This window comes from Phalaenopsis equestris, unplaced genomic scaffold (genome assembly GCF_001263595.1).
Source record: "Phalaenopsis equestris unplaced genomic scaffold, ASM126359v1 Scaffold000160, whole genome shotgun sequence".
Classification (NCBI taxonomy): Eukaryota; Viridiplantae; Streptophyta; class Magnoliopsida; order Asparagales; family Orchidaceae; genus Phalaenopsis; species Phalaenopsis equestris.
The window spans coordinates 436,119-454,517 of record NW_018164602.1 but is presented as its reverse complement, the minus strand read 5'-3'; the positions used below and the strand labels follow the sequence as shown (position 1 = coordinate 454,517).

The 18,399-nt window shown below is 34.7% G+C and overlaps 2 protein-coding genes across 2 annotated transcripts in view; one reads left to right on the top strand and one right to left on the bottom strand.

Moving 5' to 3' along the window:
* Window positions 1–4,142, top strand: part of LOC110021989 (dynamin-related protein 5A) — a 33,773-nt gene extending 29,631 nt beyond the window's left edge. Inside the window, exon 16 of the mRNA XM_020720740.1 lies at window positions 3,738–4,142. Coding sequence (XP_020576399.1) covers window positions 3,738–3,866 — 129 coding nt within the window. The 3' untranslated portion in view covers window positions 3,867–4,142. The remainder of the gene's footprint in view (window positions 1–3,737) is intronic.
* A 10,921-nt stretch (window positions 4,143–15,063) lies between these two features.
* On the bottom strand, window positions 15,064–17,792 carry LOC110022005 (phosphatidylinositol 4-kinase gamma 4-like). The gene is made up of 3 exons (XM_020720768.1): window positions 17,495–17,792; window positions 15,975–17,396; window positions 15,064–15,872 (listed from the first exon to the last, which is right to left on the bottom strand). Exons 2-3 carry the CDS (start codon window positions 17,310–17,312, stop codon window positions 15,495–15,497), a joined length of 1,716 nt encoding a protein of 571 aa, XP_020576427.1. The 5' UTR covers window positions 17,313–17,396; window positions 17,495–17,792; the 3' UTR covers window positions 15,064–15,494.
* Between the last annotated feature and the right edge of the window lie 607 nt (window positions 17,793–18,399).

Sequence of the window (18,399 nt, the reverse complement as noted above, 5' to 3'; positions counted from 1 at the left end):
TCAAAAAGTAATTTTCTTAGATAAAGATATTCAAAATAGGTAGGTGAGATATTTTGATAAACTTTTCAACAAAGATTGTGATATAAAATTTGATTTTAGTAATTTTAATATTGTAAATAATAACATGTTTTTTAATTTCTACCATCATATTAGTAAAATTGAGGAGAATTTAAAGAAAATGAAATGTGAAAAAGAGTAAGACATGGTATTCCAATAAAAGTAGAAATTTTTAATAAATATTAGGATTTTGTTTTACAATTTTTTTTAATATTATTTTTCAAATTAAAAGATGCTTGGATGAGTGAACAAAAGAGTTTATTGGTTTCAATTTTTAAGAATAAGGGGAATGCAAAGGGGTGTGAAAATTTTAAAGGAATTAAGTTAGTGTGTCATACATTAAAGGTATGAGAGAGTAATTGAACATATGTTACAATGTGATACAAAAACTTCTCAAAATTGGTTTCAATTCATGTAGGGTCAGTCTACTTTGGAAGCTTGTACATTTATTGAGAGCTTTGATGATGTACAAAGAGAGTAATGAGGATCTAGATATAATTTTTGTTGATTTAGAAAAATGCTTATAAGAAAGTTTTAAGAGAAGTGCTTTGGAGTGTGTAACGATTCTATTACATGGGGAGAGGTGAAACGAAGAATTGAGGAAGAGGAAGGGAAGGGAAGGGTAAAGGCAAGGGGGTTAGAAGCCTAACAAACAAGTTCGCCCTAAATCGACGTGAGAGGTGGGGGCTCTAGTGCGTATGGTTAGAGGGTAGAGGAAGGAGAGGTGTTGCGTGATTTCTTACACTAGGAAACGACTCAGTAGGCCTTGTGCTCAAGGGAAGAAGAAGATTGTATTATTGCTTTGCTGTGTCAAGCCGCGTCATCGACCGAGAGGGAACGAAGGCTAGAAATTCCATGAGGTGCGAGGATAGAGGGGTTGGCGAGCGAATTGTGGCTTTCAGTGCAAAGGAAGAAAATGAGCCTCGTGAGACGAAGGAGAAAGTCACACCTCTAGCGCGTGTAGAAGGGATGAGAAGAGCAGGTAGAGTTGCCTGTCACGTGGCTGAGATTAGGGCTTAACTGAGAGGATTTTAAGGGTAAGTTAATCATATTTAGCATATTATATATATTGTATTTATAAGTTATCAAAAAATGTTAGTTATATTATATATATTGTATTTATAAGTTATTATTTTATATTAAACTTCATTTAATTTTGCTTTCTTTAATGATTAGGTTTTTAATTTCAAATATTTTTTGTATAAATTAATTATATTTAACATTTGTTACATGATAATCAAACTTTAAGTATTGAAATCTTAAAATAGTGCAATAAAATTATAATTGATAATTAAATTAAAATATACTTAAGTAAAGTGTTAATTGAATATTTATATTTTATGGGTAATAATAATTTGATAAAAGAAATACAAGTTAAGAGCAAGTAGATCGTCTATTATCGAGGTAAGTAGTCATTTTCTTTTATCATGATGATATATTGCTTTTTATAAACCAAATGTATTTATTGATATTATCATTAGTTATATTGAATTTACTGCAAACTTATGATTTTGAATGTTAGTGAAATTTTGTTCATACTGTATAAATGATGTGTGCACAGTATTATTTAAATAATTTATAAGTATATTATCTGATACACGAATAGGAATAAATTATATTTTTAGTAAATAATGATTTTGATAGAATGATTGTATGTGCATGACTGTCTATGAGGAAGTCACTCCTTGATGATATTAATTTGGGAGGGGGGGAATAAAAGGTACCTGTGCATGTATATGAAAAATATATTGATATTGAAGTTCCTTAAGTGATAATTTTTTTATGGTCTTCTTGTGATTGATGTACATATATAGAATGATTTTGATATAATAAGATTAATTAAATTACTTAAATATTTATATTGATTTATTAAAAGCTTAACTGATATTTTTATTATTTTTTTCTCTTGTATTACTATAGTTTGAGAGTATGAGTATTGACTGGCTTGTTTAGCTCATTGTTATTTTAAAATAACTTTTGAAATTAATCAAGTGATTAAAAAATTAGCAGTATAAGAGAAAATGCTTATAAAAGACGCGAACAATCAGTAACGAGATAAATTTAAATATTCTATTTTAATTCATTTAATTAGTGACATTCATTTTGTTAATAGCTAGTTATAGAAAATGAACATCGAAATTTCAATTCTCACCGCGCAACAATCCGTTTCTGCCTTGGTTGATTCCAAGCCTCGGGTCGGATCGTGACAGAGAGTTTTAGGAAAGAAATGTGTTGGTATTGCTTACATTCAAGTAATAAATCATATGTAATAGTAGAGTTGTTACTTGTGTTCAAATTCCAGGATGATTGACCAAATATTTTCTTATTTCATTTGGATTACATTAGGGATTGATTTTAAGCCCGTATTTTTTTGCTTTAGTGATGGATATTTTATTGGATTTTAGCATGAGAATGTACCTTGGGTATGCTTCACTGATCATATTCTTCGTGTGGATAAGACTAGATGGAGAGTTAAGGAAAAAAATGAATTATGGAGGTCAATTTTAGATTTTAAAGGCTTTCATTTGAGTAGATCAAAACTTAAATACATGGAATATAATTTTAGTAGAGATAGAGATAGTGGCGAAATTGTAACAATGTATGATCAAGTCATTAAAATGAGTGGATGTTTTAGATACCTTGCATCCATTGTTCAAAGTGATGGTGATATAGATGGGGATGTTATTAGTAGAATTCAAGCTGGATAGTTGAAGGAGAGGAATGCATAAGATGTATTGTGTGATTGAAAAGTACCGTTGCTTAGACTAAAATAAAAATTTTATAAAATAGTGGCGAGCGGTGCAATGCTTTATGCTTCAAAATGTTGGCATTTAAAAGAGAAATATAAAATTAATTGTTATTGAGATGGGAATGCTCAAGTGGATGAGTGACTTTACACTTAGAGACAAAATGCGAAATGAATATATTCGAGAAAGTGTTGGAGTAGCTCCAATGACATATAAGATTAGAGTGTTGCGTAGATGATTTGGTCATATTATATGCTGATCATCCGATGACCCAGTTAGGAGAGCAGATGTTTTAGATTTAACTTATGCTAAGAAATGTAGAGGTAGATCTAAAAAGATTTGGGCACGTTGTATAAAAAAATGATCTTAATTTATTAGAATTACATGAAAATATGACACTCAATAGGAAACAATGGAGAAAAAGGATTCACGTAGATAACCCTAATTAGTGGGATAAAGGCATACTGTAGTTGTTATACCCTTCAAATCCTAACTCTGTTAACTTTTTTTTTTGGTTTTCTTTACTTGCATTTTTTGACGCATCTTGTTCGGCCTTATTGATAGCTTAGGCATGGAACCAACGCTATGATTGCCATTTCTGTGCATTTCTGCTGCCTTGTAATGATTATTTGGTAAATAATGTTACAGGAGTTACAAATTTCTGGAAAAAATTACTGCGTCACTTGCACCAGTGACTGAATGATTCATTGCATGATAATCTGATAAACTATTCTTAAATTCTATGTCATTTAACAAAGAAAATAACTATAATTCATAGAATTACATATTTTCCCCTGGAAAGCCATATAAACAAACCATCTATAAAAGCTGTTTATAATGCTCTTATACAAACAGAATTATGCAGAAATTACCTCTGCGATCCACTGTTGCATTTGTGACACTTTCACCATATGTTTGATGCCTCTCTTGCAGGTGAAGGAGTTGTCGAATTTATTGAACGAGGACCCGGCGATCATGGAGCGCCGAGTTGCCTTGTCTAAGAGGCTAGAATTATACCGAAACGCTCAAACGGAGATAGATTCTGTGGCATGGTCCAAGTAATTACGTGCCTGCTCGAGATCGTTTATAGAAGTTCTCAAGTTATAAAAAATCTATTCATTTTTTTATCATCGCAGTGGATGTATTACCTGGGAGAAGTTTAGAAGGTTAGATTTTACTTCTTTGCTTGTTTTCCCTTATTTTGTAAGAAAGCATTATCTCAGCATTTTGCAGTGAAGAAGGTTGTCGTTTTGAACATATACTGTGCTACAGAATTACAGCGCACTGCCTATTTTCTCAGTTATGGACCTCACCATTTTAATTGTCCCTCTCCTCTTTTTTGTTTTAGGCTTTTATGTGAGCTAATTTGGCTTTTTTCTGTATGTAGGATTAGTATTGTCTTAAATAGGATTCAGATTTACACAGGCGCTTATTTGGTTGCTTGGGTAAATACATAAGAATAGTATGTTATGTATGTAAATTTCTCGCACCGCATACTCAGGTCAGTTGGTAGAGTTGGTAGAGCATGAAGTGGTGTATGTCCCCTCTGGTCTAGGATTTGATTCCCCTCACGTGTAGGGTGAGGTATTTGAATCGCTGGGCGCATTAGAGATGACCGGGGCTCGAATAATATTTGTACTCAGGTCAGTTGGTAGAGCATGAAGCGGTGTATGTCCCCTCTGGTCTAGGATTCGATTCCCCTCTTGTGTAGGGTGAGGTACTCGAATCACAAGGCGCATTAGAGATGACCGGGGCTCGAATAATATTTTTATAGTTTAATAAAAATAAATTAAAACGATTTCAAATGAGCCCAAATAAAAAAATTAATATTCTTGAATTCTTACATTTTTAATCATAATAAACTTATATATGGGTATAAGTACTTATTGATTATTAAAACTAATGTTTTAAGAGTGTTTGCTCAAACTTTAATTTTGAATATATTATATTTAAATCAGTTACAATTAATTAAATTGATATATTATTGAAAGTAATTACTATTGTAAGTTATCTTTGAGTATTTGATACACCGTGTTTGAGATACGTTAGTGCATAATATTCAAAACATTGAATTAGTCCGTATGCAAGAGATTTCATCACTCAAAATAGTACTTCGTTCCTTTATAATGTGCATCGTTACTACATAGGATACTTTGTTACTCTGCAATATGCATTGTTACTCTGCATGATACTTAATTGCTTCGCAAAGTCCACCAACGGTGGTGAGCAGAGGGCTGTCAGTGGTCAAGGGTAGCCGAGGGTTTATATCTATATATATAGATATATATATAAAAGAAAACTCGTATGTAATTTTATTGCTCCAAAAGTCAAGGGTAGAAGTTTTAGATAGTGGAACCCACTAAGGCAAAACATAAAAAAATACAGAGTACACACCCTTAGGGCTCCACCATCACAGTGCAACTCCCCAAAAACATAGCTAAAAAAAGGAATCTTAAAAAAGAAGACGAATATAGCATAAAGAAAACCAAAATAGTATACCCTCCAAAAACAAAAAACAGCCCCATTAATGAATGAATCTTAAGTATGATATATTAAGGATGTCACCATTCAGGAGCATCTTGAGAAAAGGGTCGGGCATAGTCTTCAAAATCACTACATCTGACCTGGCTGCAGCTCTAACAAGTTGGCTTGCTGGTCTATTTGCTTCCCTTGGTGTGTAGCTCCAATTGATAACAATGTTCATGGAAAGTTGGTTGATCTTAATCAGATATTCACTCAGGTTCCATGGTGAATCTCTGTTATTGATTAAAATATCTAACAAAATAGTTGAATCCATTTCCATCATTACAAATCTCCACTTCATTTTAGCAGCCACATGTAAAGCCAACCAAACAACATATAAATCTACAGATGAGCACAAACAATTATAGAAGGTGAGCAGAAAAAAAAGTGCAAGTTTACCTGTGTGAGTTTTGTAGACACCCCAGCATTTGCATTTTCATTTTTCCAACTTCTATATATGTTTTCCTTAATCGAAGGGAAGGCTGGTTGTCTCCACCACACAGGTGAAACTTTGCGAAAATTTTTGTAAGATATATCATTTCCCAACATTTCATCCCAACTAGCAAAAAAATTTTGGCTTACATTTTTGATAAATAGCAATCTTATGAATATAAGAGAGAATATTAGAGACCGCCCTTTCTTGTTTGATGCATATTTCCTCATGTTTAATAGAATTTCTAGCTAACCAGACAAACCAAATGCAAATAAAAAAAAATTAATTTAAACATATGCTGTTTATAGTTAGGGTCTTGTCAGTGATCCGTGTAATCCCTGAGATCCACCCAGCTAAAAGATGGAGTCGGGATAGTAGCCCCATCCCCTAAAGCTTTCTAGATGTTAATAGAATAGGCACACCTAAGGAAAACATGATTCACACTTTCCTCCTCAGTTTTACAAAGCAGACATTGGGAGGGGATTCTTGAATCCTTTAATTTAAGAATATCATCCATCGAAATCAAACCATGAAAGACTCTCCAAAAGAAAAACGACATAGAAGAAGATAAACATTTGTTCCATATCACTTCCTCCCATTCCACCTTCTCCCAAGAATGTAACTTGGAGTAGATAGTTTTAGTGAATGAGCACTTAAGGTCCTCTTTAGTTAATAGTTTATCCTTCACAGCCTTATTAAAAGGAATCTTGGAGATGGAGGTAGCTATATCTTTCCCAATCCATATTAATAAGCATATCTTGAGGGATTCAACCAGATTGGTGGAGAGCTTAAATTTTTTATCTTTTAATGTCAAATAGTATACTTATTATTTTTTATGGTATTTTGAGAGGCATATTATGGAGTTGTGCTTTCATAGTATTATGAACATCATGATAAAGTTCATAATTGATAATTATCATAAGAAACAACATTTTAAATTTAAAGCCTATATAAGAGTTGAGTTTTAACAACATCTTGGACTATAAATAAGGAGAAGAATATAGCCATATCAACTAACGAAGATAAAGAAGTTAACTTTAAGAGATGGGCTTGTATTTTTTTTAATCTAAGAATCAACACAACTAAATAGCATTGTTATTTCTCAAATTTATATATATTCATATTAAGTGGTTGTTTTATTAAATTTCTTAAAGCATGCAACATAGAGAAGTTTTATTTAGTAGATGGAACTTTTTTTTTTGCTAAATAAAATAAATAAGCTCTTAAATAATGGCTCAAATAAACTTTCTATTCAATTAGACATTTTAAATTGCATGTCTTTGATGTAGATCTTAAAAATATTGTGGATTTACCTGAGAAAATATTTACTTGTTAAAAGATTGGAGTTATATGCCTTTCATACAAGTATGCATTACCTAGCTTTTAATTGATATGCCTGCTATTTTGATTTAAGCTCTAAATTTTTCACACAAAAAGCTTGTTTGGGCACAAATACTAAAAATATTAGCCCAATTAGAAAATTACTTTAGTTGCAATCTTTTAATTGTATTTGATGTTAAAAGTCTTTTTTAATCTTTTCTTAACACTTTGTACAAAATTTTTGTGTAATGCATGTGATTTAATGAGATTTTCTATTTATTTTAATTATTACAACAATATTTCTTATTTTTTATGAATACCTATTCGATATTGTTTTACTCATCATTATGATTATATGTTGCTTACTTTGAACTCCAATACGTCCAAACATATGTATTCTTGTTCTAATACATCAATCTAACTTGATTAAATATACCTCATTCCAATGGTTAGAATGTCATTCAAACCTAATATGAGTATGATTTATAAACTTAGCTTGAACTAAGTTCTAATCACGTCTGATCACTCCCCGAACACGTTCGAACAAAGTTCAATCAGAAGGTTCATAATCACTCGAAACCACTATTCTTTCTTGACCAACTCAACAACTAGCTCTATTTTGCGTTGAAGTGAACTTTTGATATACTTCCTCATACCAAGTCAATCTTATTATAAATTATTCCCCAACATCCTAAATATTCTATGACACCAATCACAATTTCATGCATTTGGGTTGAAAGGCCAATATATAAAAACATATATACATCCTTTAATGGAACCAAAACCAATAGGAAAAAACATAACTTAAACTCTAGTCAAATGTCACCAAAAAGAGAAAAGAGTGTGGTGCCTTAAAACCTCTTCAATAAAAGAAGACCACACGTTTAACAAAAACAAACAAGGCTAAATCCACTAAATTACAGCAACATTTGGTGACGTGAAATCAGGGACGAATAGACTTGAGTTAAAAAGGTATAGAAAATGAATATTATATGCACAGAATAAGTTTATAGATTAAAATATATTATAACGTAACTTTACACTATTTGACCCAATAAAACTATATATTTATAAAGAGCATGTCAAATATTAAAATATATTATAACGTAACTTTACACTATTTGACTCAATAAAACTATATATTTATAAAGAGCATGTCAAATGAAGCCCTATTTATATATGATTATTTAGGTTGGACAACAAGGTCCAAATGTTCAGAGATCTTAACTTGTCAAAATAAGTCTGTGCATTAATAAGAAAACGATGATCAGAGCAAATTTAGAGAATTCAAAGAAAAGAAGAAAGTATAACTTTTATATATATATATATGTATATATATATATATATAGATATATATATATATATCTATGTGTGTGTGTGTGCAGGTGGGCCCTCGCCCTCATTGTAGGCATCCATAGTATAAAATCCCTCAGGTGGAGGGTTTGAATCCTCTCTGGCATAGATGGTCTTAAGGAGGTGGTACTTGAATTATTAGACATATTAGGGGTGGCTGGAGGCTAGTATAATAGCCTCTAGTCATTATATATATATATATATATTATTTACCAATTAGATGATATTATAAATTTTAATTAATAGATTAAATCAAATCCTTAATAATTAGTAGAGTGTATTTAAATTTTTTTTTGTTATACTAATTGAGCATTAAATGCATTAATTATCCATAAATTATATGATATATTGATATCCTGTTTCTGAAATAACTCCTTTGCACAATATAAAGTTTTAATCAAGGAGATATTATTTTATGGGACATTTACATACATACCACACAATTCTTATGTATTTACATATATAACACCAAAACATTCTGATTTAAAAATGAAATATATATATATATTTTCATGACAGGTATTTATGACAATGATGTGTTATTAAGTGTGAATATAATACTGTGGGTGTTATCAAAAGTAAGTCGGTTCATTAAAAAAGGAAGATAGGAAATTCAAAAAAACAAGAACTAGAAAGACCACTTCAGATTTTCTGATAATGAGGTAAGTTTAAGTGGATAAAACCAATGAAGTATTAGCTTAATTAAGAAATAAATCATAATTAAAAATGTTTAAGATGCTTCAACATATATCTATTTAGAAGTAGATCAAGGAACATTGTATAATTGAAATTAATTTTAAGATTAATTATTATCTTATAATTATGTGTTTAAATGAATGTCTGTGCACACACACATAGATATATGTGTGTGTGTGTGTGTGTGTTGTGGTAGCACTTGCAATTGTGGTGGCAACGGTCGAATAGTGATTGTCTAGCGGTGATGTTTGAGAAGTTGTGATCCAACGGTGATTGAGCTCAACGGCGATATTCTAGAAATGGCGGAGCTCAACAATGACAATCCGAAGGTGATGTAGCTTAATAGCGATGGTCAAGCAGTGGTGGAGCTCAACGACGAAGGTTCGATGGTGGTGGAGCTCAATAGCGGTGGTATGGCAGCGATGGAGCTTCACAAAGGCAATCCGACAATGGAGGAGCTTGATGACAGCGGGCCGACAGAAGTGGAAGTTGACGGCAGTAGCCAGGCACTAGTTGTCTAGCAGTGGTGAAGCTGGACAACGGAAATCCGACAAAGTTGGAGCTTGATGGTGGTAGTTTGGTGGTGGTGGAACTCGAGAATCCTTAGGAGCTTGTAGGGGAGTAAGGGGCAAACTTTTTTCACTTCTTCATTATGATTCACGAGGAAACAATTCCAAAAAAAATTCCTTGCACGAATTAATAATCCTTATCATATCACTCGATTTCAATGTATTTGCTTATTTAACATATTTATACCAGTAAAATTTTTCATATCACACGAAATATACTACTATTTTAATTTTTTAAAAGTGAAATACACCCTTCCATGCATATATAAGGTGGTATGCAACAAAACGTTGAAGTTTAGGTATTATATATGTAATTACATTAAAATTGAGTTATGTGTAAGTAAATCTTTTTTTTTAATGACCATTTCCCAATTTTTCCCATGAATTATAAATACAAGAATAACAATAATTTGAAGTGTAAATTTACTGAGAGATGTGTTGGAGCAAGCATTCATTTTTTTAGTGCAAGATATTAAATTAATTAATCAAATCAAACGAGAGTTTCGTTTGATGGTATAAATAATTCACAATTAATCACACCACTGAAACAGCTAAATCATCCGTCGGCTCTTCTATTAACCACGTCACCACACTGTCGATCACCTCTTCCTCCTTGAAGCACTTCCATCCTTCATCACACATTTCCATCTTCCTAACCGTTGCCTAGCCTTTGTTCTCAGCTAAGATTTTGTTGTTGATTTATGGATGATCCAAAGAGGCAAGGGCAAAGTAATATTCTACTTCAAGGGGGGGTGTGGGATGTCAAGAGACGGAATGCCACTCTCGTTTGTTTAAACTCTAAAATTCAGGGGGGACCCTGGACCCAAACTAGGTCTGCCTCTAGGAGCTTGGATTTCCTTTCAGTTTTCTCCTCCAGGTCGAAGTTTCAGTTCCCCTTCATGAAAGGAATGGGGGCTTTTTATAGATTTTGTGAGTGGCATTCTCTGTAGATATTGCATGAATCTGGAGCAATCCATTGGACAGTCTAGAGAAATCCCTTTGATTTGTTGATGTTCTTTATGCATTTGAGTTCCTTAATGATGTCAGAATCAATTGATCTTGTGCTCATTAAATTCAACTCGATGAGACACTCAATTTGAATGTATTTTTGTTAGATTAAACGACTTCAAATGTTAAGTCATTAAATTCAACTCGATGAGACACTCAATTCAACTCCTTATAGTTTTATATGATCGACTTCAAATCCTCAACTTTTGGCTAAGTTGATTAAAGTTAAGTCATGGAAGCTTAAGTTGAGTTCCCATAAAATTGGAAATTCCCTAAACTACCCTTTAACCCTAGAGACTTGGGTCTTCATTTGGTCTCACTTCGGCACTTGGCACTTTCCTTCACAAACTCCTTGGATAGCTCTCTCTTTAGTCCATAAAGAGCCCATTGGCTATGAGATCTTGAACTAGGATAGAGTACATCTTTTAATTAAAGAGAAAAATAAATGAAATTCTTCAATTAAAAATTAAATTCAATCAAAAATGTAATCTCAATGTAAAAAATGTAACCAACCCCTCCAAGTAACCAAAGAGCCCATGACAATAACCATACCTAAAAATCTTCAATTAAAAATTAATTCAATCAAAAATGTAATCTCATTGTAAAAAATGTAACCAACCCCTCCAAATAACCAAAGAGCCCATGACAATAACCATACCTAAAAAGGTTCATGATCAACCTAACTCTCCTCATGCAAATACAAACACACCAATGTACCTCCAAGACCTCCAAATTCAACCTAGCCACTCTTAAATCCAAGGGTCCAACCCAAAACTCAAAAATGGCCATCATTACCCAACTTACCTCATAAAAAAAAAGTAAATGAGCAAAACTCAAATCAGGTTGGCCTTAGCCCTCGGGTTCTTTCCTAAAGGTTAGACAGAGCCTTGTCAAGCTCCCCAACAGCTCCAATAGCCTTCCATGACCACTAAAGTATCAAACCTTAAAGCGCCACCATCCAAGCGATCACCCACCTCCCTTAGAGAACCTAGCTAAAACCCTCAACAAAACCTAGCTAAAGCCCTCAACAAACCTTTCCCATTGTTTCCAACAGCTAAACTCATCAAAACCTCCATTTGAACCATCTATTAGCCTCACAAGGCCACACGAAGCTCTTCCCCATCATATTCCCTCAGTTCAAAGCACTCCAACACCACTATTAACAAAACTATTACCACGTTCGGGCGAACACATACTAGAAGTTGAGGAAGCTTCAAATTAGCACTTGGAGGAGATGTGCTAACTCAGGATGAACTTTCCTAACCAACCCAATTGAAGCATAACTTCTTGGGCTAAAGTATAAATCCAATTAATCCTTAGGGCCCTCAGTATTGGCCAATTGCGAAAGAAATTTTAGATCCAACTTGTTATATATGTATAGATGTGAGAACTAGGATTTCATGATTCTTTTGTATGCTTAAGGTTTTAGTTTTGTGCACTAGGGCCCCTAGCTCATGTTCTTAACCAACGGTCTCGATTAAATATTCACATGGGGATGATAAATCGATGTTGTTCATTTCTGTGTATTCAAAATGGACAACAATGATTTAATCACATGTGAGACACAAAATTATAGCGGCACAACGGATCAGAATCATCTCAACAACCCACGTGTAAAGGCTAGCAAACCACGAAGTGCCACGCAAGCCTTCGGAGCCAAATGGGGATGAGTTAGTGCTATGGTGGACCATGCGTTTAAGTAGAAAATTTTGGTTTTTTTATTTAAATAATTCCTGAAAAAACTGAAACCCACTTTAAAACATGACAACTATTTAAAGGAAGATAAAAAAATGTGAAATAAAATCCTACAAACTCAGGAAAACAAGGGGAATTAAATAAAGATAAAAGCAAAGCAATTCAACTCATGTTTAACTCTGAACTTAATTAAAATCATTAAATACTTCAAAAATCAATAAAAATTATATGAATTACAATTAAAAGAAATTTTAACACATTGGGCCACTTGAACATGAGGACTTCTAATTTTCTCAAGGTTAGAGACTATCACATAAAATGAAAATTATAATTTTGTATGAAATGGGATATTAATTGGAAATATATATATAAAAGTTAAAATATAAATTAGAAAATCACATAATCAATTGGAAAATTAGGAGGAAATTCAAAATAGTAAACTTATGAAATAAAAATTATAATTTCACTCTTTGAAATTCAAAAAAGTCACTCAAACCAAGTTGTGGGTATGTTTATAAATTTAACATTTCACATTTTAATTGTTTGACTTCAAATTTAATTAAAAAAAAGACTATCAAACCAAAACTGTGCCTTGAATGTTAATGCGAAAGATCTTTTTGGGTTATAATGAAAGTTGTTTGCATTATATAAGTCTGTGCTTGGGAACTTGAAAACTTGTTGGGAAGGGGCATTGAAGGACTATCTCGATTAAGGGTAAAGACCATTGAAAATTACGATGAGAAGGAAAATGACCCATATCCCTTCAAGGGAACTCTTCTCGAACCATACATCATAGCTCATCACAGATTACATCATTGGGAGCATCATTAGGGTGTGGTTGAGCCAAGGTCTTATGAGCATCAAAGGGTTACAGGTCAGTCTAGATGTATGGGATGGATGAGTACAACTTGCAATACGGAGATTGGTGCCTTGGATTGCTGGAGAAGGAATCCCATCATTATTCTTGAGTGAGAGATTCTCTATCAGTTATCATCTTATAGCAAGAAGACCCTGTCTAGCTGCGTGACATCGATTGCTGACCCTGATGAAGGACTTGAATAATCTCATACTGAGACTCATTTATGAGCACTTGAACTTCCAAATATGGGCCTGAAGTGCTTTAGCTAGCAAGAGAACATCTTTCACAGAGGGAAGATGCATATACTTAACGTCCTTGGCTTCATGATCGCCCCTGGAGTAGTGAGTGTTAGAAAAGGGATGCTTTATTGTTACAAGTACTACGTTTGTTAACAATTTTGAATGTTTTATAAGTTCTTTGATGACGGGACTATCCTTCCCATAGACCACGTCAAATAATTACATGCTAATAAAAGTGTAATATTAGAGTGATATTTTACCATCTTAGTGTTGCATCAATATCCAACAAACATGGATAAAGTGAAACTGACAAAGAAGACAACAAAAGTCTTCACGTGAAATCTAAAAAAGAAAAAAAATCAACAGGACTGGACGACTAGGAACAGCTCTACTATGTTTTTGTAAGTTATTTTTGCTAGCCTTTGAATAGTTGAAAGCAATATTATATAACTGAGGTGTGTCTTCTAATGGAAAAGATTGAGGAAGTGTTGGTGACCCAACTGTCGTAAAGAAAAACTGACGGTAATGGTCATGTGTCAAGAAATTTGATGTCAGTGTTTTCAGTAGAGGTGACTCGACGACAGTGATGGAGCCAGCGAGTTGACGGTGACATCTGGTCTTTGTGGTTTGACCATGGTGTAGCTCTATGGTAGTAGTTCAATAGTGGTAGTGTTGTAGACTTATCTTCCCCTTTTTCATTGAGCTCCGTCGTGAACTTACCTACCCTTTTACAAATCGATGCATTTAGTATTAGAGCTAAAGTGCTTAGCCTATTCAAAATTTCGCTGATGTCAACATCAAGCAAACTTGTGCCCTAATCTTCACCGTCCTCCCTTTCCACCAAAAAACAACCTCATCAACCAAATCCTCAGAACCAGTTGCTCTTTAGTGATGCTGGCTACTCTCCTACTCGCACTGTAATGCTTGCCTATAGGTCGTAGTGATTAGAACCACATTGAAATTTGTCTTGAATCAAAGTCAAACCAGTTCAAATCAATATTGAAGGACTTAGACTTCCATTTTTTAGGGGAATGTGAGCTCAAAGGGCAATATGCCTGAAATTAAATGCGGACCTAGTGATAAAAAATTACACCCTCAATCATTATGTCATGAATAAATGCGTGGACTTCAACTTCAACGAGCAATTCTTGAATAAAAGATGTTATCAGTCATTGGAGATAATGTACGAGGCATACAAAGTCACTACTCATGATAGAAACTCATTATCTTAAATTATCATTACAAACAAGAGTTAAATTAACGCGTGGCAGGGAGAGACATCCGCCAATCGCCACGCCTCTTTTGATGAATATTTATCTTGATCCAACGTATTTTTTGCAGCCAAGTCCTCCAATAAAATAAGCTTGCATCGAGCCAAATGTGTTTGAATTATATGGAATTTGAAAAGTGTATAAAAGTATTATAGAAGTCAAACATGCAAACAAGCACAAGAAAATCAATCAAGATATAGTAACAAATCATGATGAGGAAGTGAAAATTTTACCCAAAATTTAGGTGACAAAACTTCTATAATATACATAGAGTACAACAGAATTTAAAGATGCAAAATTTAAATCATATAATTACATAAAACTCTCCAACTGATCAGGACAAAAACACCACCAGTTCATTTCTATATTCAGATCAAAGAAATGAGTTTTTTTTTTTTTTTTGCTCCACATCCCTGACATGAATCTGAAGAAAAAACTGTTCTGAAAATCACAAAATAATGGGGACATGTATTTCTGCCCCCAATTAAAAAAAATTCACCAGCAGAGCTGCTAAAAAAGGAGCATAACTGATAACCGCACTAACCCTAGAATGCATCTTCTCGAAGACCTCGCATTCCTGTTTCTGAATGGGGCGTCCAAGCAGAACATCTATCTATCAACAAAAATAGAGCGGGCTTCCTCTACCAACCATCACCCATGAAAAAGCCATTCATGAAAATAAATTCTCCATACGCGAATACTATTACTTACTGATAAATCCATTCTACTGCGTGAGTTTGTCGAGATAACCATCCATGATGTCTGAAATTGTTTCCAGGAAAGCAGCTTCGCTGGAGCCTGGAAGAACTGAATCCATGGCTTTCAAAATCATTTCTTCAATCATGGATTTCTTGTTGATTGTCTCTCTACACAAGATGCTCCCAATGTCAAAGGGAGTGAGCCCTCTTTCGGCTCCTTTCTTCAACAGCATGGTAGAGATGTGAAACGTTTGAGCGCAGTCAGGCGACGGCTCCCAGCCATAGAACTTGAGGAGGGCCAGATCCTTCTCTGCATCTAGTGACTTTATGTAATCCAATGTCCTTGAATCAAATGGATGCCGAGCTTGAGGCCAGAAGAGCCAGTCGAATGTGCAATCTTCGAACTGTAATTAGCATGCATCGAAACATGTCACGTTTTCAGGTAAGCAGAACAAAACAGAGGAATTTAAAATAAAATGAAGAAGAAAGTAAGTTCTCATACTCACGTGTTCAGGTAAGCAGTAACCATGATCAATGGGAACCAGAGAGATTTTTCCGGCTTCTCCATCCCTGCAGAACAGTATGTTCCCCGCATGGCGATCTGTATTAACAAGCCTTAGATCCAAAACAGCAATCTTGTGAACCTCCTCCACAGGAAATGTTCGAGGACCGATATCTTCGCAGCTTCCACAGTTCTTAACGAACATCTGTAGTGATCCGATCTTGAAATCCTTCGTTTCAAAAGGATCGTCCATGCCCCCGCTCAAGCACTGGACCATGACTGTCGGAGGAACGCCGGAAAATCCTTGTTCATCGGAGAGGAAGCTGCGGAAACCGCTCGCCGGATGATCGAGGATGTAAGCTGCAACTTCCCTCAGTGCACCTTCTCCCACACGCGTCCCCCTTTTCAGCCCTTCACCATCAAGAGATATTGTAAGTCCACGAGGATTTTTCTCAGCCATTGGTTCCTCATCGATTGGTTTGAAAACAGCCACATTCTTCCGACCTGAACCTTCCTTCATAAAGTAAACTCCACCTGAACCTTCTGACGTCATGACTGGCTTGATTCGCTGCTTTAGGCCAGCATCTGTTGCATTTATTAGCTCCTCGAGCATTGGAGAGAGCTTGATCTTAGAGTTTACAATAACTGGCTCAATCCAAGCAGGTTTGTGAAACGATTCGGTGGTAACTATCTTCAAATCATTAGCTCTCTTCCCCTCACCTCTTAGAGCATCAATAGTTAGCTTAAAATCCCTCTCAAAAAGCTTAGTTCCAACCTTTGCGGGCTCACGGATATACAGGCTGATGCCGGAATCAATATTATTGCAAATCTCACTTATCAGCAGCTGATCGTCAAGCTCCTCTCCTTCATAGACAAGCTTTTGATATTTAATATCCACTAAATCTTTAGCTTTCTTAGCAATCAGATCCTTAATATACGCAACATTCCGATTCTGTTCAACCTGGAACTCAAATTTCTTGCCACGGGTATCATTTACAGTGATTAATCGGAAGTCCGATAGACGGATTACAAGATGAATGACATTCCCATCCGACAAACCATAGTCGCGGACAAGCCAATCATTCCGGGATAGCTCCCTACCATCAAACACAAGCCTCTGATCCCTAACAACATATCCTGAGTAGCTCTGGATTCGAAGCTTGATGGAGGCAATTGAATCAGATTCAAGAACTCTCATCGGCATCACCGATGAGCCCGGGAAGGTAAGGTAGATCAGGACGGATTTCTCAAAGTGAAGCAGCGAAGGACTCCGTTCTGTCCGGACCGGAGAAAGAACCTGATCCACCCTAAAATGGCTAACTGCAATTCCTGCGGACGACATCTTCCTTCTTTACACACTAAAAACCCCAAGAAATCGTCACTGAATAGACCTCTTCACATCCACCAAACCAAATCTTCCCAAAACCTATAAGATCATCAAGAAATCAAACCAAATTGCATAAAAAACACGGCATCCATTTCCAATTCAGTATCAAAGAACCATAAAAGAAGACGGATTCTCACCTCAGTCAGAAGGGAGCGGTGAATGCTTTGATTGGAGATTCGGCGGGAAAAAAGAACTGCGCTCATCGACTCATCTGACCATCTTCCTCCTTCATGCAGCGGCTCTCCTCTCTGCAAAAGCTTCCCTCCTTCCAAAGGGACTCGTCGTGCTTTCTTCAGAAGGCGAGCAGGGTAGCCGTGAGGGATGAAAAAGAGCTCCAGAGCTTTTATATGCGCTCCGACTGACGACGTCTGACGGAGAAAATGGCCGTTACCAAGCGGAGTAGCTTCAGTGAAGTGAGACGAAGGCAACCTCACTCCAAACCTGTCCTCTTCACAGAAATCGTAAGGAGCAAAAATTGGGAGAATTATTTCACGGAATAAACAACTAAATAAAATTTAAAAGCATAATAATAATAATAAAAGTTCGAGTAACTTCTTCTGTACGAACGTTAATACGGATTTCCTGACGCCGTTATATATAACGTGAAATAGAAAAATTATTACGTCCATACGTAGAGGTACACCCGGAGTTAAATGAATCAACTCCATACGGAGTTGACAGAAAAAAAATACTCATTATCTTGTGATTCGATCGGGTAACAAAGAGAAATATTTCTCTCGTGTTATTCTGCGTTATTAAGATGTTATTATGTGGTATTGATATTTTATTGTGTTATTATAACTACTCATTATCTTGTGATTCGACCGGATAACAAGGAGGAATATTTTTCTCGTGTTATTCTGTATTATTAAGATATTGTTATGTGGTATTGATATTTTATTGTGTTATTATAACACTGGAAATATTCATAGAACTTAATAATACATGAATATCACCACAATAACATTTGAATAACGCGGAATAACACGGGTGAAATATTCCCTTGTGCTAAAATGATTTTTTTTTTATTTTTCTGTCTCCT

Bases quoted from the DNA above. Each gene is read 5' to 3' on its own strand.
- LOC110022005 (XM_020720768.1), bottom strand. From the start codon at position 17,312: ATGTCGTCCGCAGGAATTGCAGTTAGCCATTTTAGGGTGGATCAGGTT. The intron at 15,873-15,974 runs GTGAGTATGAGA...TGCTAATTACAG, and splicing joins GTTACTGCTTACCTGAACAC to TTCGAAGATTGCACATTCGA.